Below are 24,905 nucleotides of genomic sequence, written 5' to 3'. Positions count from 1 at the left end.
AGGGGTCCCTTTACCTTTACCTTTAAATTAGCAAAAAATGTATAAAACAAGTACAAATACCTGCTGGAAATGTAAAGAAAAAGAAGGTATCTTTTATAACATGTGGTGGTCTTATATACTGAATTAAAAAAATGTTTAAAATAGCTTTTGTTAAAAAACTGACATCCCAAAGGAACAGAAAAGACTTTTTATGTATGCGACAACAGCAGCACGGATGCTACTAGTCCAGAGATGGAAAGAAGAAAGAGCCCCACCAGAGAGGAATGGCAAACTAAGCTGTTAGACTATGCTGAAATGGCAAAAGTGACCAGGAAACTCAGAGACCAAGAAGACAAGAAATTCAAGAAAGAATAGGAAACATTTATAATTTATTTAGGAGACTGCTGTAAGCAGATGAAAACATTAGCAGGATTTTAATACCACTTGTAATGTAACAAATATTATGGATAATATGGATAGATACAAAATATAGACTATGAAGTACAGTGGTACCTCGGGTTAAGAACTTAATTCGTTCCGGAGGTCTGTTCTTAACCTAAAGCTGTTCTTAACCTGAGGTACCACTTTAGCTAATGGGCCTCCTGCTGCCGCCGCGCCACCACTGCACAATCCTGAAGCAAAGTTCTTAACCCGAGGTACTATTTCTGGGTTAGCAGAGTCTGTAACCTGAAGCGTTTGTAACCTGAGGTACCACTGTAATATGCAGTTTGTAATGTTGACAGTAGGACCCATGGAGGGGATTGGGGGGGGGGAAGTTGAGCGATTCGGAGAAATCTCATTTTATGGTTATGCATTTGGTATTGTAGCTAATTTGCTCTTGTAAAATCAAATAAAAATGATTTTCAAAAAACCCCCAACACTTGTACAAGCAGATGTGGAACCCCACTCCCCTCAGTCTTTCTCAAGTGCATGAGCTTCACTTAAAATGAAAATGCTTCCACCAGATGATCCAAAAGAAGCTACGGACAGATATAACAGAAACAACTTGTATGATGTATTTCCCCCTGTCAATCTCCGAGCCCAGATAATTCACCCTAATTACAAAAGCATATTCATCCCATAACCAAGTCAAAAACCAGGATTCAAAGGGTTGAGGAAGGATGTTTGTTTGTTTTTTATCCAGGATTACCAGGGATTTTTCTGTCAACACATGCTACCCAAAGGGAGGCCCGGATACAGGCCAATATCAAGCTGTTTATAGAGGGAATGGGATTCCATAAGGAAATGCTTTTCTGTCTCATGGAGCCAAAATTAATTACAGCTAGACCTTTGTTAGTTAAACCACTGATACCGAAAGTCAGCGGGGTGACAGACACAACAGATGGTATGTTTGCTACCTAGAAATTGCCTGGAACATAATAATTAAGGGCAGCAGATGGACTAGAATTGGAAACAGAACAGGTAATGCACAAGGAATGAAAGCATCTTTATTATACCTTTCATCTTCTTCCTTCTCCAGGCCTGTCAAACAAGGCTGGGCAGTTTCATGGTCCAAACTGGCAAACTCAATCATTTCACTGGAAATTGTGCTATGATTTTGTTTTCACAAGGTTTCTATACTGTTTGGTTGTAATAAAACCTCAAAATCATTTAGAAAATGAAATTGCCAGTGGGGAAAAAAAACAGTTTTAAAATAGCCATATAAAATATCCAAAAATTAATTAAAATCAACGATAAGCCAAAAGTCAGATAAAAACCGCTCGACCGGATCCAAGGCCCTGCTAAGTGTTTTTAATCCTAATTTTTCCTTCTGGTTAGCAAACTGTAATTCTCAGTCCAAGGGTGTGGTCAATTGCCCTTGTTCTGCCATGTTCTGTTACTCTTCTAAGTCAAGAATATACCTGTTCATCTTTCTCATGACACCAGTACTTTGATAAACATTCTTAATCCTTTTACTCAGCCTCATCCAATTAAAAATATATTTTACCCATTTGCATCTATTTATTTATAACATTCCATATCTTGACAATATACCATATTTTTCCGTCTATAAGACGCCCCCGTCTATAAGACTCCCCCTAATTTTTTACATTATTTTTAGGGGGGGAAACTAGTCTTATACATGGAAAAATATGTTGCATATATATCACAACAGCTTTGCTGATAGGAGGAGGAATGTATAGAGGCGATCCCATTTTGGAGGGGAAGCAGGGTTCAATCTGTAGATGACTGTCCAGACTCAGTTTAAATAACTCCAGTGACCGACAGCCCAAAATCTCCCAAGGCAGATTCTTCCACTGCCGAATATCTCAAACCATTGGGATGCTCATCCCAATGTTTGAGCTAGTCAATACCCCTGAAATTGCGCACTGGGAATGGCCTCCAGTGCAGGTCCTTGGGCAAGCTCAAAATTCTTTATTTGTTCAGTACATTTATCTCCCATCTTTTTTCCACTATGGAGCTCAATATGGCTTACACAAGATTCCCAGATGGTCTTTCATCTAGGCAATGACCAGACCAGCTTGGCTTCAACAGGGTTGGTGCATTGTGCTCCCTCAACAGGATGGTCCAGAAAATTTTTGGTAGCTACCTTGGGTTCATTACAAAGAAAGCAACACAAAATCTACAAGGGTAAACCACAATGTCATAAAGTGCTGAGGAAATTCTTCGAGTTCTCCAGAACTCTTCATCAGACTGTTTGCTGAGCAAACTCTGTGTGTCTTTGTCTAAAGGTGGAGTACCTGGGTGATGTTCTTTATTAAAAGGTCCTGTATTAGAAATAAAAGAAAGATGCAATGCCCCAACACAAACATTACTTCCTCTGCATAGTAATCAGCACTTACACTTCACTGAACTCTTCCTTTTATACGTTACCCTCACCCCAATAAACAAAAAGCCATAATACAAAACATAATGGGGTCATTAAAACCTCTGACCTGGATTTCAGCCCATAATCATCCAGCTGAGAGAACATAAAAAGGTTTTCCCTTATCTTCCCAAATGTGGAAAACATGATGAATGCCTTGCATTTCCCACAAAAAGTTCTTGCTCTATGGACTTTTGCCCCTTGCTTCTCTGGCGAGAGTGATGATATTAGTGATCCAAGAAAATGCCAGATATTATCTTCTCTTTCGTGTCTTAAGCCACAGCTCCACCTGCTGGTTCAGGCAGTGGTTCTTCAGACTTTAGAAAAAGCCGTCGAGAGCGACCCAGCCAAAATAACACAAAATGCTATTAGAAGCAACAGATAGTTTTTCAGCCCCTGCATAGACATAGAAAGGGATTATTGGTTATTTTTCAAATGTTCTTACATTTGTATCTTGCCTTTCGACCATTATGACCTCCAAGACGGCCTACTCTGGTTCCTAGGGGGTCCCGGACTCACCAGACCCAGACCTGCCTGGTTTCAGCAAGGTTGTGCCCTCATGTACCTTCAGACCACCCCCTGGGATGTGTGGGGAAGAAAGAGAAGTGGCATTATTTTCCAGAAGTCAGGCTTGGTATTGCGTTATTTGCGAAATGCTGCACAACGACAACTTTATTGTATAGTAAGATATGTGTTTGTCGGAACACATTATACAAATGGTAGCGGTCAGATAATATTTGCTTAGTTAAATTTATCTGGCCAAATTACCTGTATGAAACAGTATGTAACATCAGTATGTAACTTGCACTGGATACACCTGGGTCCCTTTCTTATACAGAGTGATCTTGGTGGGCCAGTCGTTATCTCTCAGCCTAACATACACTGCTTTGAGCTCCTTGGAGCATGGGTGAGATATAAATGTGATAGTAACGTGTGGAGGGGCAGCTGGCACTCCTACCGGTACACACCCACCCACCCACCCACCCACCCACCCAACTTAGCTGTTCCCCCTTCTAGTGAGTTGCAGCAATGCTGCTGCCAGGAGACTATTGCTTTGTCTCTGCCCCACTGGATGACCCGTTCTTGAATGTAAACAAACACACCCATGTAGGGAAAATAGGCTGGTTCAATGCAGCAAGGAAAGACAGGACTAGACGTTATACATGGACATGGGGTAACAAATTCCAGCAGCTGCTCATTCTAGGAAAAGTGAAGCTCTGGAAAGGGGTGCAGAGGAGGAGGAGGTCCTTGCCTCTCTCCATTTTGCAGCTACAACATCCTTCTTTGGGACTTTTCCCACTAGCCTCCCCTAGTGTTTCAGGTGAGGGTTTACTCTTTCAAACCCGGAACTAGTAAGGAGAATAGTGGTGTATTAGTGTGTGAGTGTATGTATGTATCAGGGAAGTGGCTGGTTAAGCCCCTGCTTTTCCACAATGCTGCCTCACTCCAAGTTGCCCCTCCCAAAAGCTTGGATTTATTTATTTTAATGTTTAAAATGTATATGCCATCCTTCATTTAAAGGACCAGAGGGCGATTTACAACACAGAACACAACAAACAATATACCGTATTTTTCGCTCTATAAGACGCACCAGACCATAAGATGCACCTAGTTTTTAGAAGAGGAAAACAAGAAAAAATATATTCTGAATTCCAGAAGCCAGGACAGCAAGCGGGATCGCTGTGCACAGATCCCACTTGCTGTCCTGGCTTATGGGATAGCCGTGCACAGCCTTTCCCGGGCAGCGGGATGAAGGCTCCCCCTGCCCAGGAGAGGCTGTGCGCAGCTAAGGCTCCCCCAAGAGCCGTGCTCCCTTAAAGAGCACACGGAGTGTGTGTGCGGCTCTTGGGGGTTCCACGCAGCTCTTTAAAGGCAGCGCTGAGCAGAGCCTCCCGCCTGCATTCGCTCCATAAGATGCACACACATTTTCCCCCTACTTTTTAGGAGGGGGAAAGTGCGTCTTATAGAGTGAAAAATACGGTAATATAAATGCATAACATAAGGAAATTCCTTTCCTTAGCAGAAGCTGTCACTGGGAATTTTGTTACGCACATAGCCCCCCAAAAGTAGGAGCTATGAGAAGACTTATCCACCATAAATTTGTCTGAATGGGGTCTTTTTAAGCCATCTTAGTTGGTGGTCACATAGCAGCAAACACCATAGTCTATCTATGTGCTGTGGGAAGAATCATTCTGAACCTCCCACCTCGCAGCTTCAATGGATGACCTCGGGATCTAGTATTACTAGAGAGAAAGAAAGAAAAAAATCTCTAGATTTGCCTGCCTCTTCCTCCCCAGCTACTTAGAAGTTCCCATTTTTCAGATGCGGATACATCAAAGATGAGAGGAACATGTTGCAGCCCTTACCTTTATTTCTTTAAATACCAGGACTCCCCACATTGCAGCTATAAAGCCAGGACCCTGGAGAACAAGATTAAGACACGATGAATAATCATAATAGAATTTGTTCATGAGGATTTGCTAGAGCCCAATCATCTTATTTAAATTCAATCTTGCCTTCACTGAAACGTAATCGTGTGCTAAGTTGTTGCTCGTGATGACAGAAGGAAGAATGTGAGAAGATAATGGCCTTTAATAAAAGGCATGCCAATCCCACAAAAACAAAACAAACCTCTGGGGGGCGCTTACAGATTACCTGCTTTAATGAGCCACCGTCCTGATTTGTTTGCAGGGAGGCCTATGTTTTATTGAGAATCCATTCGGATTTGTTTGTTTTGGGGAGGATAGAGGATGGTTCATCAACCAAGTGTTATCCCACATTTTCCAGTATGCTTCTCTGTCAGTTTCCTTACCGCAAAAAAGCCTTCCCCCCTTTTTTGAGGGGGAATCAGGTTTGTTTGGCGAGAGTGCCAAATGAACTGCAATTTCACAACCCGAATATCCTGATATGTAACTGAATCCCATACTAGAAACACCCTGGAAGCTCCTTCGCAGGAGGATGACCCTCGTGGTCCCTTCCAACTCTACAGTTCTATGACTCTACAAGGACACATTTACAATTGCAATCCTATATATCAGGCATGCCCAGCTCCCTAGAGCAGCAGTTCTCAACCTGCGGGTCCCCAGATGTTGTTGGACTACAACTCCCATCATCCCTGAGCTCTGGCCTTGCTAGCTAGGGGTGATGGGAGTTGCAGTTCAACAACATCGGGGACCCACAGGTTGAGAAAGGCTGCCCTAGAGACTGTGATCTACTCCCAGTATAAAATAACTGGCATTAATCTATCCATTGTCATTGGAGGGAGTGTGCGGTTTTTTGGGGGGGCGCTTTTTTGTGGGGGTTGGTCAGAGTTGTTGAGCGTTTTGGGGGGGGAAGGCACAGGGGTTGTAAAGCTTTTTTGGGGGGAGGGAATACAAAAAACGCTCACAAGAAACTGAAGTGCTGACTATCGAACACAGCACTAAAACTAACATTACTTTCACTTTTCGGTAACTGATACTGATGCCAACGGAGGAACCTTGCGACTGGGGCGGGAGGTGGGGACATTACTTGCATGCAATCGACCACGATCTACCGGGAACATGAAGGCGATCTACCTGTCGATCATGGTTGACTGGTTGGACATCACTGCTATATATGTCTACTCAGAAGCAAGCACCACTGATTTAAAGTGGATACTCTTTGCACATATTACAGACATCCAGGTCACAGACATCCAGGCTGAAATATGCCCATGCACAACATCTATAATAGGCTTTGCTCTGAAAGTGGCTTTCCTTCTCTCCTCCCAGCCAATCTCTAGAGCACAATTTCCCCACTGCTTTTCAAGGTGTTTCCAATCTTAGTTACCTTGCTGCTCATCCCAGACATCCATTTCCATAAATGAAGTACAAAGGTTCCTATTTTTAGTACCCTGCTGTGCGGTAGCCAGAATATTTATTGCAATTTCTTTTCTATTGCCAGCTTTGACCTTAGCTGCCCCTGCACATTTTATCTCAAAACGGCTCAGAAGTATCTCCAATTTCCTCCTTCTGGAAAAGGACAAGATATATGTGCTGAGTGATCCTCATCTCTGCAGCTTGTTATAATTTACTGCACCCTATAAGTCAACAGGACAGGTGCAACTGCAGATTGCCATGATGAAAAGTGGCGCTTGTGGTGGGAAGCACTTTTTATCCTTTCCCTCTTCTCAACTGGAGAATAAAGAGAGCAACTTGCCCCCTCCCCTGACACAATCCCTAACACAGTTCCTCTCAATGGCTGCTTTGAACTTTTCCTTCGTGCCTAAAGGGGGTCAATGGGCTATGAAACAGTGCACTCTTCTCTGAGCTCCCCCATATGCTTGAGAGAGCTATTTTGAGGAGTTCTGTCCATGTACCAGGGTTTATGCATGCAGAGAAAAGGGACAAAAAAGGGTTAAGTTAGGTGTGCGGGTTAATTCTGGGTGTGTTTGTCCTGCCCCTGCAACTAGCTAAGCATGTGAGAGTGACTCAGCACAATCTAAAGTATAAAAATGCACATGTGTTTGAAGTCAATTTGCCCTTGGCTAGAGCCTAGTGTGTGTTGGAATGCTGCAAGGAGACTTTATGTTACAACTGCGTGTTATTCTCAAACTTAATCTGTTCCGAAAGTCCGTTCCAAAAGCAAAGCGTTCCAAAACCAAAGCATGCTTTCTCATAGAAAGTAGTGCCTACTGCTTCCTTTCCCATTTCGGAGTTCCTCATAGGTGTGCAGGTCGGCATCCTGTTAGATTGAATCATCAATCTAACAGCTTGATGATTCTGACCACCTTGCTTTCCATCAGAATGAGCATGGTCAAGCAGAATGCAACAGATGCTAGAGAGATGAAAGCACATTCTCTTAAAAGAAAGGGCAAATGAGAGGAACGTTATGGATGTCGTATGTCAGAGCTGGAAGAGGGCAGATCTGGATTTCTGGGCGATTTGTAGTAGATCTGTTAGGATTCCCGATTGCCAATGAATTAACAATGGCAGAAACAAAATGACTTCCCCAACCCTAAATCATACCACTGAAATGGAATTTTTTGTGTAACCAGGAGTGTATTTTTTGTGGGGGCACAGTTCAGTTAAAATTATAGAATTGTAAGTGCTAAAAGGGACCCTGAGGATCATCCAGTCCAACCCCTTGCAATGCAGGAATATGCAGCTGTCCCATACGGGGATCAAACCTGCAACCTTAGCACTGTCAGCACCACACTCTAATCAACTGAGATATTCAGGCTATATGGGTCAGGCTATTCAGGTTTGGTGCCCAAACCAAATTCCAGGGCCCAGCCTGATTGGTAGATCTTGCGGTTACAGTTAAAAGCAAAAGTAGATCCCACAAGCCTGAAGTCTGCCCACCTCTGTGTCAGTTTGCATTTCTTAGGTTAGAAAAGTATTGATCTGATGTGTAGAGATCTTTCCTATTCTAATTAATTCAAGAGGGTTCTGGAAGCTTCTCTGTGTGAAAGAAACAAGCAGAAGGTTCATGATGTTTGGGTTATTCCTTCAGAGAAACTGAGCACAGCTGGCTTAAACTGGTTCTGTTTCAGTGAAGGTCATGCTTACTATAAAAGTAAGGCCAGAAGAAGCCTAGGTTTCACTTTTTCTTTCTATCTCTTTTCCTTCTGATGTGGTGTTCTGTATATAGTGTTAAGGTTTTAGACTTTTTATAAGTTATTGTAAGTTTAAGTTGGGTCTGTTGCAACTGGATTTCTTATGGACAGTGCCAATTCTGAATGTATTGGATTTGTGACCATTATGTTCATTTGCCTTCAGTAGCAGTAAAGCTCTGCTGCATGAAATGTAATTGCCTCTGATCTATTTTTTGGGAATCCTGCAACGTGTTTTAAGTTTTTGATCTGCTAACTATACGTCAGAGTTCTGCTCGGGATCAATATTGAGTAGAATTTCATGACACTCTATTGTATGTGAAACCTCCATAACGAAGGCAGGAGTGGGGTGTATATGTGGTTTGATATACAAAAGAACCCACCCTTATGAGCAGGACCTTCTTTGGTACTTACCGCTGTGATTATTGGAAAGCTGACCACAGCACTGAGGTAATGATTTGCTAGGAACCAGCAGGAAGTGGCGATCGCCCACAATACACCAGAAACAAATCCTGACAACAAATAAGCATATTTTATTACTCATAGAAAAACTAGCAATATAGACTTGGAAGGGACCCCAGGGATCATCTAATCCAGTGTTTCCCAACCTTGTGCCTCCAGCTGTTTTTGAACTACAACTCCCATCATCCCTGACTAGCAAGACCAGTGGCAAGGGATGATGGGAATTGTAGTCCAAAAACAGCTGGAGGCACAAGGTTGGGAAACACTGATCTAATCCAACCCCCTGCCATGCAGGAATATCAGCTAAATCATGTATGACAGGTGGCCATCGAACCTCTGCTTAAAAACCTACAAGGAAGGAGCCGTCTGCAAGCAATTTGAGCTAGTGTGATGTACTGCCAGCTCAAAATGTCTGAAACGGGCATTGCGATCTGAATGGCATAGAGGTTTCAGACAATTTACCAATATATCGCCCAGCTCGAATCCTAAGGCCATGCTGCATTTGCAAAGGGCTTTCAAGGGCTCAAAGCTCTTAGCCTGCATTGGCTACTTTCCTATTCTTAACAACAATCCTTTTATGGTTATTGCAAAAGGGTGGAACTGAGGCTGAAGGAGAACAGCTCACCTTAAATTCACCAGGAGTTCATGTCAGAAATGAATATGAAGCAGGGACTACCTAATTTTTAGCCTGGGGTGAAAGCCACTATATAACATCAGCCTTTGTGTCCCTTGAGGAGCAAAGGGGCACTAAGTCAGTGGGGCACTGATCTTTCCCCACAGCAGAAACGCCCCACCTGCTCCTGGATGCAGGCACAGCTGTATGTATTCTTGCAAATGCAAACATATTCTTTGTAAAATGAGATGATCAGATGTATTCTTCCATATGTAACAGGTTTATTTTCACGAGGAGCCAGTGCAGTGCTCTCCAGATGCTGTCCAGATGATCCAGATTATGTGAGTTGGCGTTCAACAACTTCTAGAGAGCACCATGTTGGCTACTTTTCCACTACGACATTATTAATATAATACCTCCCCAAAATACCTTCTGGGTTTATTATTATTATTATTATTATAAAAGGGCTCTTAAAACTGTGTGCAGGATAGAAACCTCATCACTCTTGAAAGTACCTAGAGTGGCATACTCAAACATTGCCTACATTTGTCTAATAGCAACAGAACGAAGTATGTTTGATAGTGATCTGCAATGCACATGTATTTCAGAATTCTACCTGGGATGATGGCTTCAGGATAAACCTTAGGTCTATTTTTCATCACTGCACAATAGATCAGGAAGTAGATGGTACTTGTAAGGAAGATGCCACTGAAGTGGGCAAAGACGTAATCTAAATCTGAAACAAAAATGGGAGGCATATGCATATGTAGAATATGTTTAGGAAATTAACAATATTCTAGAAGAGCAGCAATTACTTCTGGTAAGGTCTTGCTCATACCTTAGCCACACATTTGTTCATATAAGGCTTTCAATACCTTCCCTGGTTTTAGCTGATCAAGAGGCTTTGCTCAGTATGTATGTGCGATGTAAATGTGACTGTAAATACTATACTAAATGTCTCACTGATTTAAACTTTATTATTTCTTTGTGGTTTACAACAAATATTAAAAGCATCAATAGAAATAGTTGAAAACCATTCTAAAACATTTTAAAACAATTAAAAATAACAGTAGAAAATATGTAAACACATCAACACCTGTGTGTCTGGTGTCAGGATAGGCTTGCCAAAATGAAAAAGGTTTTCAAGTACAGTGGTACTTCGGAAGTCGAACAGAATCTGTTCCGGAAGCCCATTTGACTTCCAAAACATTCGGGAACCAAGGCGCGGCTTCCAATTGGCTGCTGGAAGCTCCTGCATCCAGTAGGAAGCCGTGGAAGCCGCGATGGATGTTCAGGTTCCAAAGAATGTTCACAAACTGGAACAATCACTTCTGAGTTTGCGGTGTTTGGGAGCCAAAACGTTAGTCTAGCAAGATGTTCAACTTCCGAGGTACGACTGTAAGTGTCGGAAGGAATACAGTGAAGGTAAGTTTCACAGATCAAAACCTTTGAGTGGGTACATATGGGATAAGGCAATTCTGCAAGTAAACTGGTCCCAAGCCATTAATGGCTTGATATAACAATAGTAGCAACTTAAAACTTTACCCAGTAAGAAATCAGCAACTGCACTAGCATTCTGCACTAACTGCAGTTCTCAGGTCAAGCGCAAGAGAAGCCCAACATAGAGTGCACTGCTGTAATTCAATGTTGATGTCACCAATGGATGAACTACTGCAGTTTGTTAAGGATTGCTGGGAATAGTAACTCTGTGAGGGGTGAACTACAGTGCCCAGAATTCTTTGAGGGAAAGACTGTGCTTTAAAGGCACAGAAGCCTAGGGCTGGGAAAGTGTGTTCCTAATTCTTCCTTTTAAATCTGCTGCCATGACTTTATCTGTCTGGCACCTGATGTCGTATGACATCAAGTGATGGACAGGTGGGTGTGGCTTGGGCCAAACCATGTCATGGGGCAAATTAGGCCTGCAAGCTAGAAACGCCTCACCAATGACCTAGAGAAACTATATTATGAGGTGATCAATACATATAATAAACAAACAAACAAGGGACAGATAAACAAAGGGGGAAAGACTTTTCCCTCCCCTTTCGCCCATCGTGAATGAGCAAAATTTCCCACTGGTTTAGATTTCATATTAAAACAGTTCATCTGCCTTTACCAAACTGACTTGCTCCGGTATATTTCGTTCCATTCCTTCTGCCGTGGTCCTTGATATAAAGCACTGGCACAAAGCTCGAGCCATAAAACATTCCAGCTATCACAGCCAGGGAGCAGCCTCTTCCAGGAAAAAGAAAGGAAGATCAATATATTACAAACTCAAAGCCATTGCACTATACAACATTCATTGCTGGTTTGCAGAGCTGCGGCCGAAGACATGCTGGAGAACTGCCAGAAGTTTTCTAGAAATTGCTGTCTTGAAAGAGAAGTTGGAGCACTCATCACTGCCACAGAATGGTTACAGGTTGTCGTCTTCATTGCCTTGTGAAGTTCACCAAAGGAAGCATGAAACAGGAGGTAGCCAGGTAGGCTAGAGGTAATTCATCAGAAAGGGCTGGACAACTTACATCATTCTCTTCCCTAACGGAGAAAGATGGTCTACCCATGAAGCATCAGTCCTGTTTTCAGCGCTATGATCAGAGCTGTTGATTGACTGTTGGTGAAAAGGAAAGCCATTAAGGCTAAGATTTCTGAAAACATTCAGACCTGGATTGTGCTAGGTATGCTCATTCACTTGGGGATGAGGAAGGACATTGGACAGCTAGGAGCTGATAACTAAAGAATTTGCAGCTGGTGCATCTACGGATATTATTCATTTCATTTCATTGCCCTTCTTTTCTTTATATCCCCGCTTTCTCCTAGGGCAAGACCCAAGGATGCTCACAGCATAAATTAATGCAGGTAGAACAATACACAATAAATATAGACATTAAAAAACAAATAAGTAAGTAACCCTATGAAAAAAAATGCACCAAAAACACAAAAAACCATTTAAAAGCACTCTCACACACTGAGATGTCCAAGAAAAGAGATTTCTCAACACCCCAGTTATTTTCATTTTTGAATTGATAATTGAACAACATTGGAAGCTATATCCTGGTAAGTTTGTCTTGCTACATCTTCCTTGTTTCCTAACCCTAGAGGGCACAAATAATGGTACTTTCTCTTCTTTCCAATATCCTTTACAGTTGTGAAAATATGTGGGAGGCCTCGTAAGGGCTACCTTGAAAAGAAAGCGGTTGGAATAAGTTCTGTGTTATAATGCTTTTTTCTAGTGCGGAAGTATGACATGAAAAAAAGCAAAAACTTACATGTCTTAATAGCGGGGTGCTATCCGATGACGGTGAAGAGCTCTCAACATCACTTTTTATAAAAAGAAATAGGATGGCACTGCAAATGAAATATCATCATGAACTAAACACCATCATGTTGTAGCATTTTATGCACACACACACACACACACACACACAGTCGTACCTTGGTTTTCGACAGCTTAGTTCTCGAATGTTTTGGCTCCTGAATGCCGCAAACCTGGAAGTGGTCTGGTTTACGAACTATTTTTGGAAGCCAAATGTCCAATGGGGCTTCCATGGCTTCCAATTGGCTGCAGGAGCTTCCTACAGCCAATCAGAAGCCATGCTTTGGTTTCCGAACGTTTTGGAAGTGGAATGGACTTCCAGAACGGATTCCGTTTGACTTCCAAGGCACAACTCTATGTGTGTGTGCGCGCGCGCGCACACACACACGTCTTAAAGAATCATAGAATTGTGATTATTTAGTCTAACCCCTTGCAATGCAGGAATCTCAGCTAAATCATACATGATTTAGTCTTCCTTACTTCATTTTGCTGATTTTAAAAATCATTTTTAAGACATTATCCTTTAATATCTCTGGCTGAGGGACAACATTGCTTCATAAATGGTGCTATCCTATGCATATTTACTAAGAAGTAAATTCCACTGGGCCAATGGGATTTCCTTCCTACCTAGTATGTGGTTAGGAATTGCAGCCTTCAACAGCTTACCTGCAGACTCAAAAGAATAAAAGTTTTACTTTGCCTCAGTCGTTTTTAAATTCTGATTCACTTGCATATATGTATATACACACATACACACACATACGTACTTATATGCATAAGTAGTGTTTCAAAATATAAATATACTAAGATTATTAATACCTTAATACTGAAAGTCCAGCTCCAATGTAGTTTAAAGCTGGTTTTGCTACTTCTTCTGGGTCAATCCCAAACCAGCCAAACCTGTGAACAGAAAGGTTAAAAACTCTTTTAAATTGTTTCCAAAATGAGAAGGGCATAGAAAAGTGCAGGGAAAGCTATCTAGCTTGAATAAATAAATTGCGTGTGGCAATCACAAGTACAAGGGAATGATAGCTTGGCAAAAAACATTGATTTTCTTTTCCAGGGTCACAGCATTGCAGTTTGACTTGTTCTTGTTCATGCTGAAAGGATGTATATAAAAATATAAATGAATCCATTCCTGGAAGTAAAGATGTCTCAATCTCATGTACCATCTGAACAATAAAAATACTGTCTTGAAAAATATTTAGTAGTTGAAGCTAGTCTTGTACATTGCAAAAATTTTAACAACTCTTTAAAAATATAAGCAACTATTAATCGCTCGTGGAAACATTTAATTCAGTCTATGAAGGATCCTCATATGGTTTATAGGGCCTAGCTGACATTATATCTGACACACACATAATAACATCTCGAAGTTAACTTGTGAATGTATAAAGATTGAGAGGGAGGAGGAAATTACATCAGGATGGAAGTATCCAGATAATATTTTGAGCCTGATCTTTGGGGCAAGATCATATATTACAGTGAAGTACATTACAGAGAGAGAGAAAATGCTTTTGTCAAAACATTGGTCTTGTTAATGGTAATTTTTAAGTAAATGTTACCAATACATAAATGATGACTCATACTATAGGTGAAGTATACAGGGTGCTTACCTTGAGCTTGCCCAGCCAGTTAGCAAGTTAAAAGAAGCCCAGATTAAGAGACCAAGGCCCAACCCAATGGTTTTGACAATGGGGACAACTGTTATATTACCTGCACAGTATGAAAAGAACAAAAGCAAAATTAGCTGATTATTAATACAGTATAATCTTACTACAGTAGCGCTATATCAGTATTATTAATGCAACTGCTAATAAGCATAATCTACGATAAATCACTACATTTAGTGTGCTAGATTATGCATCATGGCCAGAGAATGTACAAAACTAAACCGAGATATATACCTGTTTCCTGAAACCCGTTGAGGGTTTTGTATATTGACCAGGAATTGCGCACAATTCCCTCCCTGTGGATGCATGATGGGCACATTCGCCATGAGGCTTGGTGAATGTGCACAGCGTCCAACTCTTATGTACATTAACTGTTCAAATTACATGCCTCTCCTCTTAACATATATAAGGCACTGGACGATAACAATTTGTCATTCCTCCATACTCACATACCGTACGTTTCCATGCTGGGAGTACAAATTACTCCCACCACACATTCACCCGATGTGTTAGGAGATTGTGAAACCATCTTGCACAGCCATCTCTGCCACTACTCTTTTTGGCCATGCCCCCGCTTCACAGAACAGGCCCTAAATATATACAAATGTGTATGCACAGAGCCCTTATGCACAAAGGTCTCTTTCACATGACTGATGACTTTGTGGCTGGCAGGTGGGGATGGAAGCCCAGCACAACCTCACAGCAACATCCCCACAGTCTCTGAGTCAATGTAAACAAAATATTCCCCGTGGGTTGGATTCAGACTTAAGTCTGGGTCAGCCCAGTGTTTTCAACACAGTAACTGAATGCCACACTTGGCACTCTTTTCTGAAGCAGTCATACTAAAGCTCTACCAGCCTTTAAGTGATTTGACATGAAATCTCAGAGAGGAAAAAAAACACCACTGAACAGACAGACAAATCACAGCTGGAAGAACCCTGAAAGTCCTTGTAGGATCAAGCACTTGATATTGTTTTTAATGCAACTCTACCACGCAATAGCATTTAGTATTCTCGTCATGCTGAATTACATAGCAGTGGATGCGAGACAAAATTAATAGCCCTCTTCAGACATTCTCTCGTCATATTACATAAACAGGTAGGAAGAGGGCATGAGGACAAGGGCTTTGCCCTTCGGATAACCCTCCATGAATCCCCCCCCCAACCCAGATTCTAAAATGTGCAGGGAGTCTCCCAGAGCACAGGTGGCGCCGTGCTGCAGAATATTGCTTTTCAGCCTGTGGAGGGTGATCAGAATGCGAACCAAGGTGCGGATGTGGGCAGAGCTAATATGTTGGTAATATGCTGAGTGTTATTCCCCCTGTTGCTTATTATGAAACTTTGCCAAAGTGTTGCCTTTGTATCTTGCTTTTTATTTGAAACCACGATGCACACCTTAAGGTCAAATCAGTGGTGTGTTTACACTGCTGAGTAGCTTGCAGGTTTTACTTCAAAATGAAAAGCAAATGTTAACTGTGTTCTATTTTCTTGTAATACAAAATACCTGTAAAGTATATATTTTGGAAGCTGCCCAGAGTGGCTGCGGCAACCAAGCCAGATAAGTGGGGTATAAATAATAACATTACTATTATTTTTGTTATCATTAACGCCCCACCCATCCTGCCTTAAGACAAAAATTGTTTGAAGAGGGCCAATACATGCATATGTCTCAGTACAGCCATACCTCAGGTTACCGACACTCCAGGTTGTGTGATTTTGGGTTGCGCACTGCGCCAAATCCGGAAGTACCGGTACTGGTTACTTCTGGGTTTCGGTGCCTGCGCCTAAGCGCTGAATCATGCTCTGCGCATGCGCAGAAGCGCCGAATCGCGACCTGCGCATGCACAAACGCAGCGCTGCGGGTTGCGAATGCCGCAGGTTGCGAAGGTGCTTTCCGCACGGATCATGTTTGCAACCCGAGCATCCACTGTATTAACAATTGCATTTTACAATATTCCTGCAATCTGCAAATGGTGCATAGATTCACATGTGCATGGGTGTTAAATTGTAAACAAGGTAAGTGTTATTTCAGCCATACCTGTAGCCCATAGAAAGCCGCCAACCATGGCAAGAGGCCAAAATCTAGGGCTGTTCTGAATAAGGTTAACAATCAAAGAAACTATCCAGATAGCGGCACAGAGAATCCACTGGAAGAACATTCCTAGAACACAAATAAATCCAAGAATAATTAAGCACAACAGATCATTATGCAGTCATGGCTGTTTAGTTTTAGTCTATATCATAAGAAGCGTTGGGAGATTTGGTGGTGGTTGTGGTGACGACGTCTGTGGCTGAGCAGCTGCGATATCACGGACTGTTTCAAAACTATTTGGGAAATGAAGATGTAAGAAACAGAAGGAAAACATCACTTTGGCTGGTATTAAACCTCACCTTGGCAACGATAAGGAAAAGTATGGAAGCTGAAGACAGAAAACTGAGTTATAAGGGGCCTCTCAAAGTGGGGAAGAGAATGCCCAGTAGGCAGTAGATTAAGAACAAGAATCTAAGGGAAGAGCAGGTAGATAGGGCCTAATTAGAAAAAAAAAGATGTGGATAGACTGAGAACATGACAAGGCAGAGCACAGAAATATAGGAAGCTGCCTTAGACTGAATCAAATCATTACTCCATCCAGATCAGTGTTGTCTTCACTGACGGGCAGAAGCTCACCAGGTTACTCCCTGCACAAACTGGACATCCAAGGATGGAACCTGGGACCCTCTATCACTGAGTTACAGCCCTTCCCCTGAGTGATGGCCCTTCAGTGTATCAAGACCACTGAACTGGGAACCAAACTATGCATTGCAATAAATATGTTTCCCTTATTCCTTATGTCTAACTCATGACCCAGAATGAACTCTTCACTCGACTCAACGCTCTGGGCTGGTAATAAACAGCACCTTCCACAGCCCATCAGTAGCCAGTGGTAGAGAGTAGGACTTTCAGCAGGAAAACAGGCAAAGGCTATTAGTGGCTATTTTCCATGCAGAACAGAAGTGGCCAGCTTTAGCATGCTTTTTAATATATTTTTTTAAACCCATATGTTTACCTTAACATGTAGTTTACTGAAAAACAACATTCGAAGCATGCTTTGTTGGATTTTATAAAAAGCTTGGTGTCTGTTGCAAACAGAAGCAGGGGCAATTCATTTGCATTGACTCTTCACATCCCTGCAAAGCAGGAATCTTTTGCCCAACATGGGGCTTGAACCCACAACCCTGAGATTAAGAATCTCATGCTCCACCAACTGAGCTGATGATGTGCTAACTTCTAGAAAACACCAGCTTGTTTAGTGGGTGAGTCAAATACTAAATCCCATTTATAACAATGTTTATTTAGTTATAGAAATGTTCCAGCTCTGTGATTCTATCATCAACCTGATATAAAGTAGCTGTTGTTTTAAAGATTACGAAAATTTTGCAACATGTACCATGTAAAGTATAACAATAGCAATTCAGTTTAAGCACAAACATTTACCATCGCCAGTGTCAAATTTCTTAACTGGTACAAAGTTTGTTCCAAACAAGATGACAGCTATTGCTGAGGAAGTGAAACCAATTGTTAGATCTGTCACATTGCTGCTGACAGGGCTGGTGGTTCCTTGCCAGCTGTCCATCTCTGTTCTTCAGGAGAGACTCAGAAGTCTTTACGGAGCTACTTGGATCCTGTTTCTGGCAGCTCTGGAACCAGAGAAATAAATGGAACAAATAACACATTTCAGCAAAAGTATTCCCAATGGTTTTATGCAAGAATCATTCTAGAATTCTTCTATGACCTCTGTTCCTGTATGTTACTATGGATATTGAACATGCAGCATGGGTTGTAGCAATGTATTATATGGATGAAGGTCTCTCTCTCTCTCTCTCTCTCTCTCACACACACACACACTCTTAATGTATATAATTAACACTAATATTTAGGAGGATTTCCATTAGGGTAATACACAACTACTTTCTCCCTCTCTAACACACATGCACACACACACACTGCATATATTCAATGATTGGAAGGGTAAGTGGAACTCTGCCCATTAGCCTTGTCCTCAACACTGATGCACCAGGCGGTCTCACTCCTGACTGTCATGCATTGACACGATTGCCTACACAGTGACATTTGTATGAGAACAGGCATTCCACGCCACCATGAACTGCAGAAGTGCAGGGTTCCTAACCCCAAGTTTATGCAGTTGTACACATCACAGACTCATCTTTCAGAAGTTCTGCATGGTGGGACAGTGCCATGGGCACAGCAATGTTGGGATCAGATCTCTTTTCCCCTTTAGACAAACAAACAAACAAACAAACAGGTGGAGGGCAACATTAACGTCTTATAACAAATGCATTCAGGAGGGCAGGGCTGGAGCCAGCACATGAACCCTCAGGCACCTGCCAGAGCTCCAGAGAGCTGGCAGGGCCAATTGCTGATCCCTGCTCTGAGCACCCATAAAAAGGGGGAGGGGTTACTCCGTGGAGCATCGGGCAGCTGTATTTAGTCACCCTTTGAATTTCCCACAATGCCCCCAGCTTAGCATCATTCTGAGGCATTGTGGGAATTTAAAAGATGGTTAGAGCAAGCCTCCAAGTGATGCCAGGTAAGCTTTCCGTGAACTACTGACAGATGACCCCCCCCCCATGAGGGGGCACTTTGCATGGAGCTGGCTCTGGGAGAGAGGAGAGCTCACTGCAATGCCCCCCCCCCCCATTCATAACGTCTGAAAGGGGTTTTCGGGCTCACAAAAATGAAATAATAAACGGACGCTATGCAGAGTGGAAAGCCATCACTTAGTGCTAGAAAATCTCTAAGCGGTTCGCACAAACTGCAGTAATAAAATCACAAACAAAAAGTAAATACGTGCATAATATGAAAAAGCAGTGTGTGATCATAAAATTACGAGTCAGGAAAAGCCTGTCCAAACATGCGATTTTTTTAAAACCTGTCAATGCTGTGGCAGTGAATTGCATGAGCAAGAGCAGGTCTGAAAACCTGTTCGCGTGCAGAGTTGTTCCACCAGTGTCTACTCATTTAGACAAGAAGATTTTATTTAATCCCCAATCTAGTAATAGTTGTTGTTTCCAGACAACAAACCACCACAGTGGCCACTGAACTAAAATCCTCAGATTTTATACCATTTACCACCCCCAAAGGAAGGATGGGGCAGCCGCGGCCCTACAGACCTTGCCGGACTCCAACTCCCACCGTTCCCAGGAGCACGGCCGGTGGCAAAGGGTGATGGGAGCTGTAGTTCAGCCGCAGGGTCCTCCTCCTTCGCCCAAGTCTTGCTTTGCAAACCGGCAACGCGGGAGGAATTTAGCTCCTACTTGCTCCTCTGCCCTTCAGCCTCTTTCGCCGAGAAGTTGCTCAAGTGCTCTCAATCAGAAATGCAAACCTGTCCCCTGAATTTACTTACAAAGCTTCCCTTGCGTATCCTGCTTCCTGGTCAACGGGTGGGAACGAGGAGCTCCACCCTGTCCTCATGTGATCAACCCACTTTCCCTCCCATTTGGGAGACGTTTTGCAAGCTAGCCGGCCAGTTTTGTGTTTTGGGTACGTTGGAGAGCCGAAGAGGGACGGCGGGCGAGGGAAATCGCTGGTTCTAAACCCAATTCTGCACCCCCTCCTTTTCTGTGCCTTTTCTGTGCGCTTCGACGTGATCACGAGATTAGGAGCTAAGAGAAAGAGGAAGACATAGCTTTTATTTAAGGCAGACTTGCTAAGGTTGTTAAAGTTTTCCTCTTTTAGAGTCAACCAGAAGAGAAATGCCTGAATGTTAATTGTGTGTGTGCCCTCGCAGCTTACATACCCACACTCACCCACCCCTTGAAGGCTTAATAGATGTACAGTATCAGCGCTTGTGGGCTAGATACATAGGGCCATAGGCAGATGATAGCTTTATTCCAAGTCAGTGCATTGGTCCATATTGCTACACTGAGTCCCCAGATTTTGGTGGACTTCATTTCCCATCATTCCTAGTCACCAAGTAAACTTGCTGGGGATGATGGGAATTGTAGTCAAACAACATATGACTGCAGCATCTAGGTCTGGTCTTCACTGCCTTGCTCCCAGTGGCGTAGCATGGGTTGTCAGCACCCGGGGCAAGGCAAGTAATTTGCGCCCCCTAACTCATGGATTTGTGCCCCCTAACCCTAACCCCCCAGATGTTGCGCCCGGTGCAGGTGGCCCCCCCTGCACCCCCATGCTACGCCACTGCTTGCTCCTGTTTCCAGAATTTCAGGCAGGAATCTGCATATATCTAATTAATCCCCTGGAGCTGGTGGTGTATCTAATGCAAGTAAGGCAAACAAGGAAAGACTGAAATGTATTGGGGCTAATTTCTCCAACAATGAGCTATGTGACATTGGGTGTCTCTAAGGCAGGCATCCCCAAACTCAGCCCTCCAGCTGTTTTGGGACTACAACTCCCATCATCCCTAGCTAACAGGACCAGTGGTCAGGGATGATGGGAGTTGTAGTCCAAAAACAACTGGAGGGCTGAGTTTGGGGATGCCTCGCTAAGCTAATGAGTTCCAGTGCAATAATATCTGGCGTATGCAGCTGTATCCAATAAAGATCCCCAAACGGACAGTTCTGCCAACACATGGATAAGATTCATGTAAATGTGCATCTCTAGATGGTGATAAATAAGCAGACAGGTGTGCCTGTGTCCTGGGCTGTCCAACCATACTGAAATATGTAGTGCAAGCAATTCTTTATCACTGTAAATGTGGCAGCTCTGTTCTATGCGGCCAGCATTTTGTTAACTTTTGTTATATATGGTTGATAGATTTTTGTTAATTTTCAGGGGAAAAACCATATGTTGGTGCTCATTCAATAAATTGTGTGGGAGAGTGGTTGTGACCAGGCCTATGAGGGCAAATGTTTTGTCTCATAGAGGGAAGGCTCGTGCCAAAATATGTGGGACAGGCTGGGGTGGAGATTGGGGGACTGAAAATTACTTTCCCTTTTGCAGAAATGACTTCAAACCATTACAGTGGCACATGGGGTTTGCAGTGCTTCATTCAGTGAAAACAACAAAAGCACTATGATTTACAACTGCAAGAAAAATATTGCACATTACCTGCATAGCTGGGCTTTGCAATGCGAATTGGTTTGACAAACAACTCCCTCCTACACAGGCCCCAGCAAATCCCCTCTCTTATTCTCTGATCCACCTGCCACCCCTTGCCTGTGCAAAACCCAAGACTCGACTGTAACAGGCCCTTGAATTCCAAACTCCCTCTCTCGCTCTCTGTGACGCACCTTCTGCCAACGCTAAACCTCTCTCTCTCTCTTAGACTCCTTCTCCCAGACCCACCCTACCCTCTGCCCATGCAATTTTGAGAATGAGGATGAGCTACGTGAAAAAAGGTATCCTGTTTGAAGTCCAAACAGGACAGGGGACACTCTTCTCCAAAAAAGGATGATAACGTTTACTTAGGCACAAGTGGCAGCCACTGAGCTATGGCTCTTTCCCGAGGCTTTGACTTTTCCTCAGGAATAGGCTTGTTCGGAAATTCTTATAATACAGAAGAACTTGGCATTTTGCATTGCAGTCTGTAGCTTCAGGTGACTTTTAAAGCGCTGTCAGATGTTCTTGACAGTCTTGCTGACTCAAACTTGAGTCAGCCAGCCCTGATTTCCTTAACGATTTGCCTCTTTTAACTTTCCTCTGACAGCTTTGGTTTCCTGCAATTAATTAGAATTGTCTTTCTATTATTAGAACCCCTTCTACCAAACCTTGTTTCCAACTGAGCTGGGACTGTATTCTGCCCAAAATTCTTCTACTAACATGTCACTTTCCTTTCTTGTGATTGGAACAGCCATTATAGCTGTGCTTCTCAACCGACCCTTAATCACTTTAACTTGGAAGTGAATCACACTTTCCCTCCACTTTCAGTCTGCTGCATCATGATCCATACTATTACTAATGATCCCCTTACCCTAGAAACAGATATTCAGGGGCTGCAGAATAAAGAGGAAGGAAGGAAACCTTACTTTTGTTCTGGAAGGGAACTTAGGATCTAAGCCATTATGTTCATGCATCAGTAAATCCACACATTCTGCTGCTGTTAACCCCATTCTGTTTTTTTGAAGAATTTTGTGACTCACTGAGCCAAACCCAGCCCACCAGGGACTAGGTAGGCCTCTTCTTTTTGTTCCCTCGCCATGACTAAATTGAGAGGTAGGTGGTGATGATGGTTATGATTATCAAACAGAAAGCAAGACTACTTGTCTAGTATATACTTGTCTTGTCTAGTTCTCAAACACCTTGGTACTCAAACAACTTGGAACTCAAACACTGCAAACCCGGAAGTGTTCCAGATTTGTGAACGCTTCCGTTCTGAGCACCACACTTCCATTTTGAGTGTTTAGCTGAGGTCTGTCATGTTTTTTGCTATTTATTTTGCATTTTTGTTTTTACTGCTTTTTTGTTTTGTTTTTGTGACTGTGTGGAACCCAGTTCAGCTATTGATTGCTTGATTGTGTGACTGCAGTACATTGTTTTTTGCTTTCATTTTATCGATCAATGGTCTTGTTAGATAGTAAAATTCATGTTAAATTGCTGTTTTAGGGGTTGTTTTTAAAAGTCTGGAATGGATCAATTTATTTTGCATTACTTTCTATGGGAAAATGCACCTTGGTTTTGGAACGCTTTGGTTTTGGAACAGACTTCCAGAATGGATTAAGTTTGAGAACCAAGGTACCACTGTATTTATACACAGCAAATGTCTCCACTGTTCTGCTGTTTTTAGCAACTCATGACCCCCTTGAGTCACCTGCAGGCCACCACAGAGTAGGGGCTGCAACATGGACGTAGCCAGAATTTTTATTAGGGGGATGTTGCCAAAGTTTTTGAGCTTTTTTTTTTAGGGGATCTGCCAGAGTTGTTCAACTTTTTAAATGGGATCTGTCAAAGCTGATAAGCCTTTTTAAAGGAGATCTCCCCCTAAAGTTGGTCAGCTTTTTTTGAGGGGGGGAAATTACCCCCCTAAACAGGACATTACAAGGGGAAGGCTTTCGTTGGGGGTGGACAGAACAGCAGTTAACTGGGTACTGTTCTTTCAAGGCTTTTCAATAATTTTTGTGGATCTGGGGGGGGGGGCTATGCCCATGGGTTGCAAAAGTGGACGAGGCTCACTCCTGTGCTTTTAATAGATATGAGGAAGAGGGAATTCCAGTGTCTGTAGCGACAAGAGAGGCGGATATAGGGGAAGCAAGTAGCACATGCAAACTCTACTGCATTGTCATGTGGAATGTTATCTTGTGCGGGTGAACTGTTTGATTACGCTGGCTGGCTGGCTGGACAAATGAACTGCTTTCTTGGATCCAGGATGATGTAGGCTAGATTTGTGGTTTTGTTCCAGAACAGTGGCCTATCCAACCCTAACTCCACTTACCTTGGAGTAAACCCCACTCAGTTCAGTTGAACTTACTTCTGAGCAGACGTGGTTGGATTGCATGGCTACATATTTATTGTGGTTCTGAAGAAACGAAATCATAATTGAATGTCTTGACTGCCCTCTGGCGGTCCTGATGAAACAACGCTCTGACTCAAGTTGGCAAGGAATGTAGTAGCAAAAACAACAGTCTTGTGGCTTACAGATTTAGTCATTGGAAAGCTTATGCTATTAGTCCACTTACAGTAGGGCTGTAGTCTTTATCCAGTTCCCTGCAAGTAAGCCCCAAAGATACAGTCGGACTGATGTCTGAGATCTGAGGTCTGTTTAAAAATATTAGGAACGAGGAGGCCTAGTGCAGCTCTCTTCCCAGACCATTGCTTCCTTTCCCTTATGCAATCTAGAGCAACTGGCTTTATTTTCCATCTTTAGAAAATACCCTACTTGTTTCTGCAGTCCTAGAGTGTTTACAACTAGCAGGCATTCTGTTTAGATGAGTTGTTGCTTTCTATTGTTATTATTATTATTGTTGTTGCTTTCTATTGTTATTATTTCATGTAGTTTTAAAAATACGGAGGATTGATTTTTCATGACTGGGAATCATGGAGTACCTCTGACTTGTTTGTGGTTGAGTCTCCTGCAGCCACTAACCTGCTGTTTCCATCCCTCTATGGCCACCATGAAATCTTGAAGCAAAGAGGTGGTAAAGCAGGGCTTCATCCTGTGCATGAAGAATACAGGCAATTGCCTTTTCCTATTGTTACTGACACCATGCAGCAAGCTGTTAAGGAGTTCTCACATGGATTCCAGTTACCAGGTTACATTATTTAAGGTGGGATGCGAAGTTGTACTTCTTTTCAGGTATCCTTAAAAAAACCCCTCATCCCCCCCCCTAGGTATAACTGACCCTCTGATCTAACTTGAAATGAATCTAGTTCAAGTTTGCCTTTTTTAAAAGCAAACTTGTTTAGTTCAAGTTGACCCAAATGAACCTTTTCATAAAAAGTCTGTCTTCTGTCATCTTCCCCATCATTCAGAATGGTACAAGCGGAAGTTTAGGGCCCAAAATTAAATC

The 24,905-nt window shown here is 42.6% G+C and overlaps 1 protein-coding gene across 4 annotated transcripts; it reads right to left on the bottom strand.

Moving 5' to 3' along the window:
- Window positions 1-1,407: 1,407 nt before the first annotated feature.
- Window positions 1,408-19,873, bottom strand: TMEM144 (transmembrane protein 144). Of its 4 annotated transcripts, none has more exons than XM_079990478.1 (12): window positions 19,611-19,873; window positions 17,914-18,116; window positions 16,477-16,599; window positions 14,383-14,482; window positions 13,586-13,666; window positions 12,720-12,798; window positions 11,976-12,061; window positions 11,579-11,688; window positions 10,073-10,192; window positions 8,796-8,893; window positions 5,173-5,226; window positions 1,408-3,202 (listed from the first exon to the last, which is right to left on the bottom strand). In XM_079990478.1, the coding sequence occupies exons 2-12, from the start codon at window positions 18,050-18,052 to the stop codon at window positions 3,119-3,121; spliced, it is 1,074 nt and encodes a 357-aa protein (XP_079846604.1). In that variant the 5' UTR covers window positions 18,053-18,116; window positions 19,611-19,873; the 3' UTR covers window positions 1,408-3,118. The 4 variants fall into 4 exon arrangements, with proteins under 4 accessions (XP_079846604.1, XP_079846601.1, XP_079846602.1 ...); XM_079990475.1 differs by having other exon boundaries at window positions 11,570-11,688; window positions 17,914-18,114; XM_079990476.1 differs by having other exon boundaries at window positions 11,570-11,688; window positions 17,914-18,114; window positions 19,755-19,873.
- Between the last annotated feature and the right edge of the window lie 5,032 nt (window positions 19,874-24,905).

The sequence above is a fragment of the Podarcis cretensis genome, assembly GCF_951804945.1.
Source record: "Podarcis cretensis genome assembly, chromosome: 9".
Classification (NCBI taxonomy): Eukaryota; Metazoa; Chordata; class Lepidosauria; order Squamata; family Lacertidae; genus Podarcis; species Podarcis cretensis.
Note: the sequence above shows the minus strand (reverse complement) of the source record. Positions and strands in the feature narration are given on the sequence as shown.

Excerpts from the sequence above, each read along its gene's own strand:
- TMEM144 (XM_079990475.1), bottom strand. The coding sequence starts at position 18,052 with ATGGACAGCTGGCAAGGAACCACCAGCCCTGTCAGCAGCAATGTGACA. Across the intron at positions 13,667-14,382 it reads ACTGGCTGGGCAAGCTCAAG|GTTTGGCTGGTTTGGGATTG; the intron begins GTAAGCACCCTG and ends TTCTGTTCACAG. Across the intron at positions 3,203-5,172 it reads TGGTATTTAAAGAAATAAAG|GGGCTGAAAAACTATCTGTT; the intron begins GTAAGGGCTGCA and ends ATGTCTATGCAG.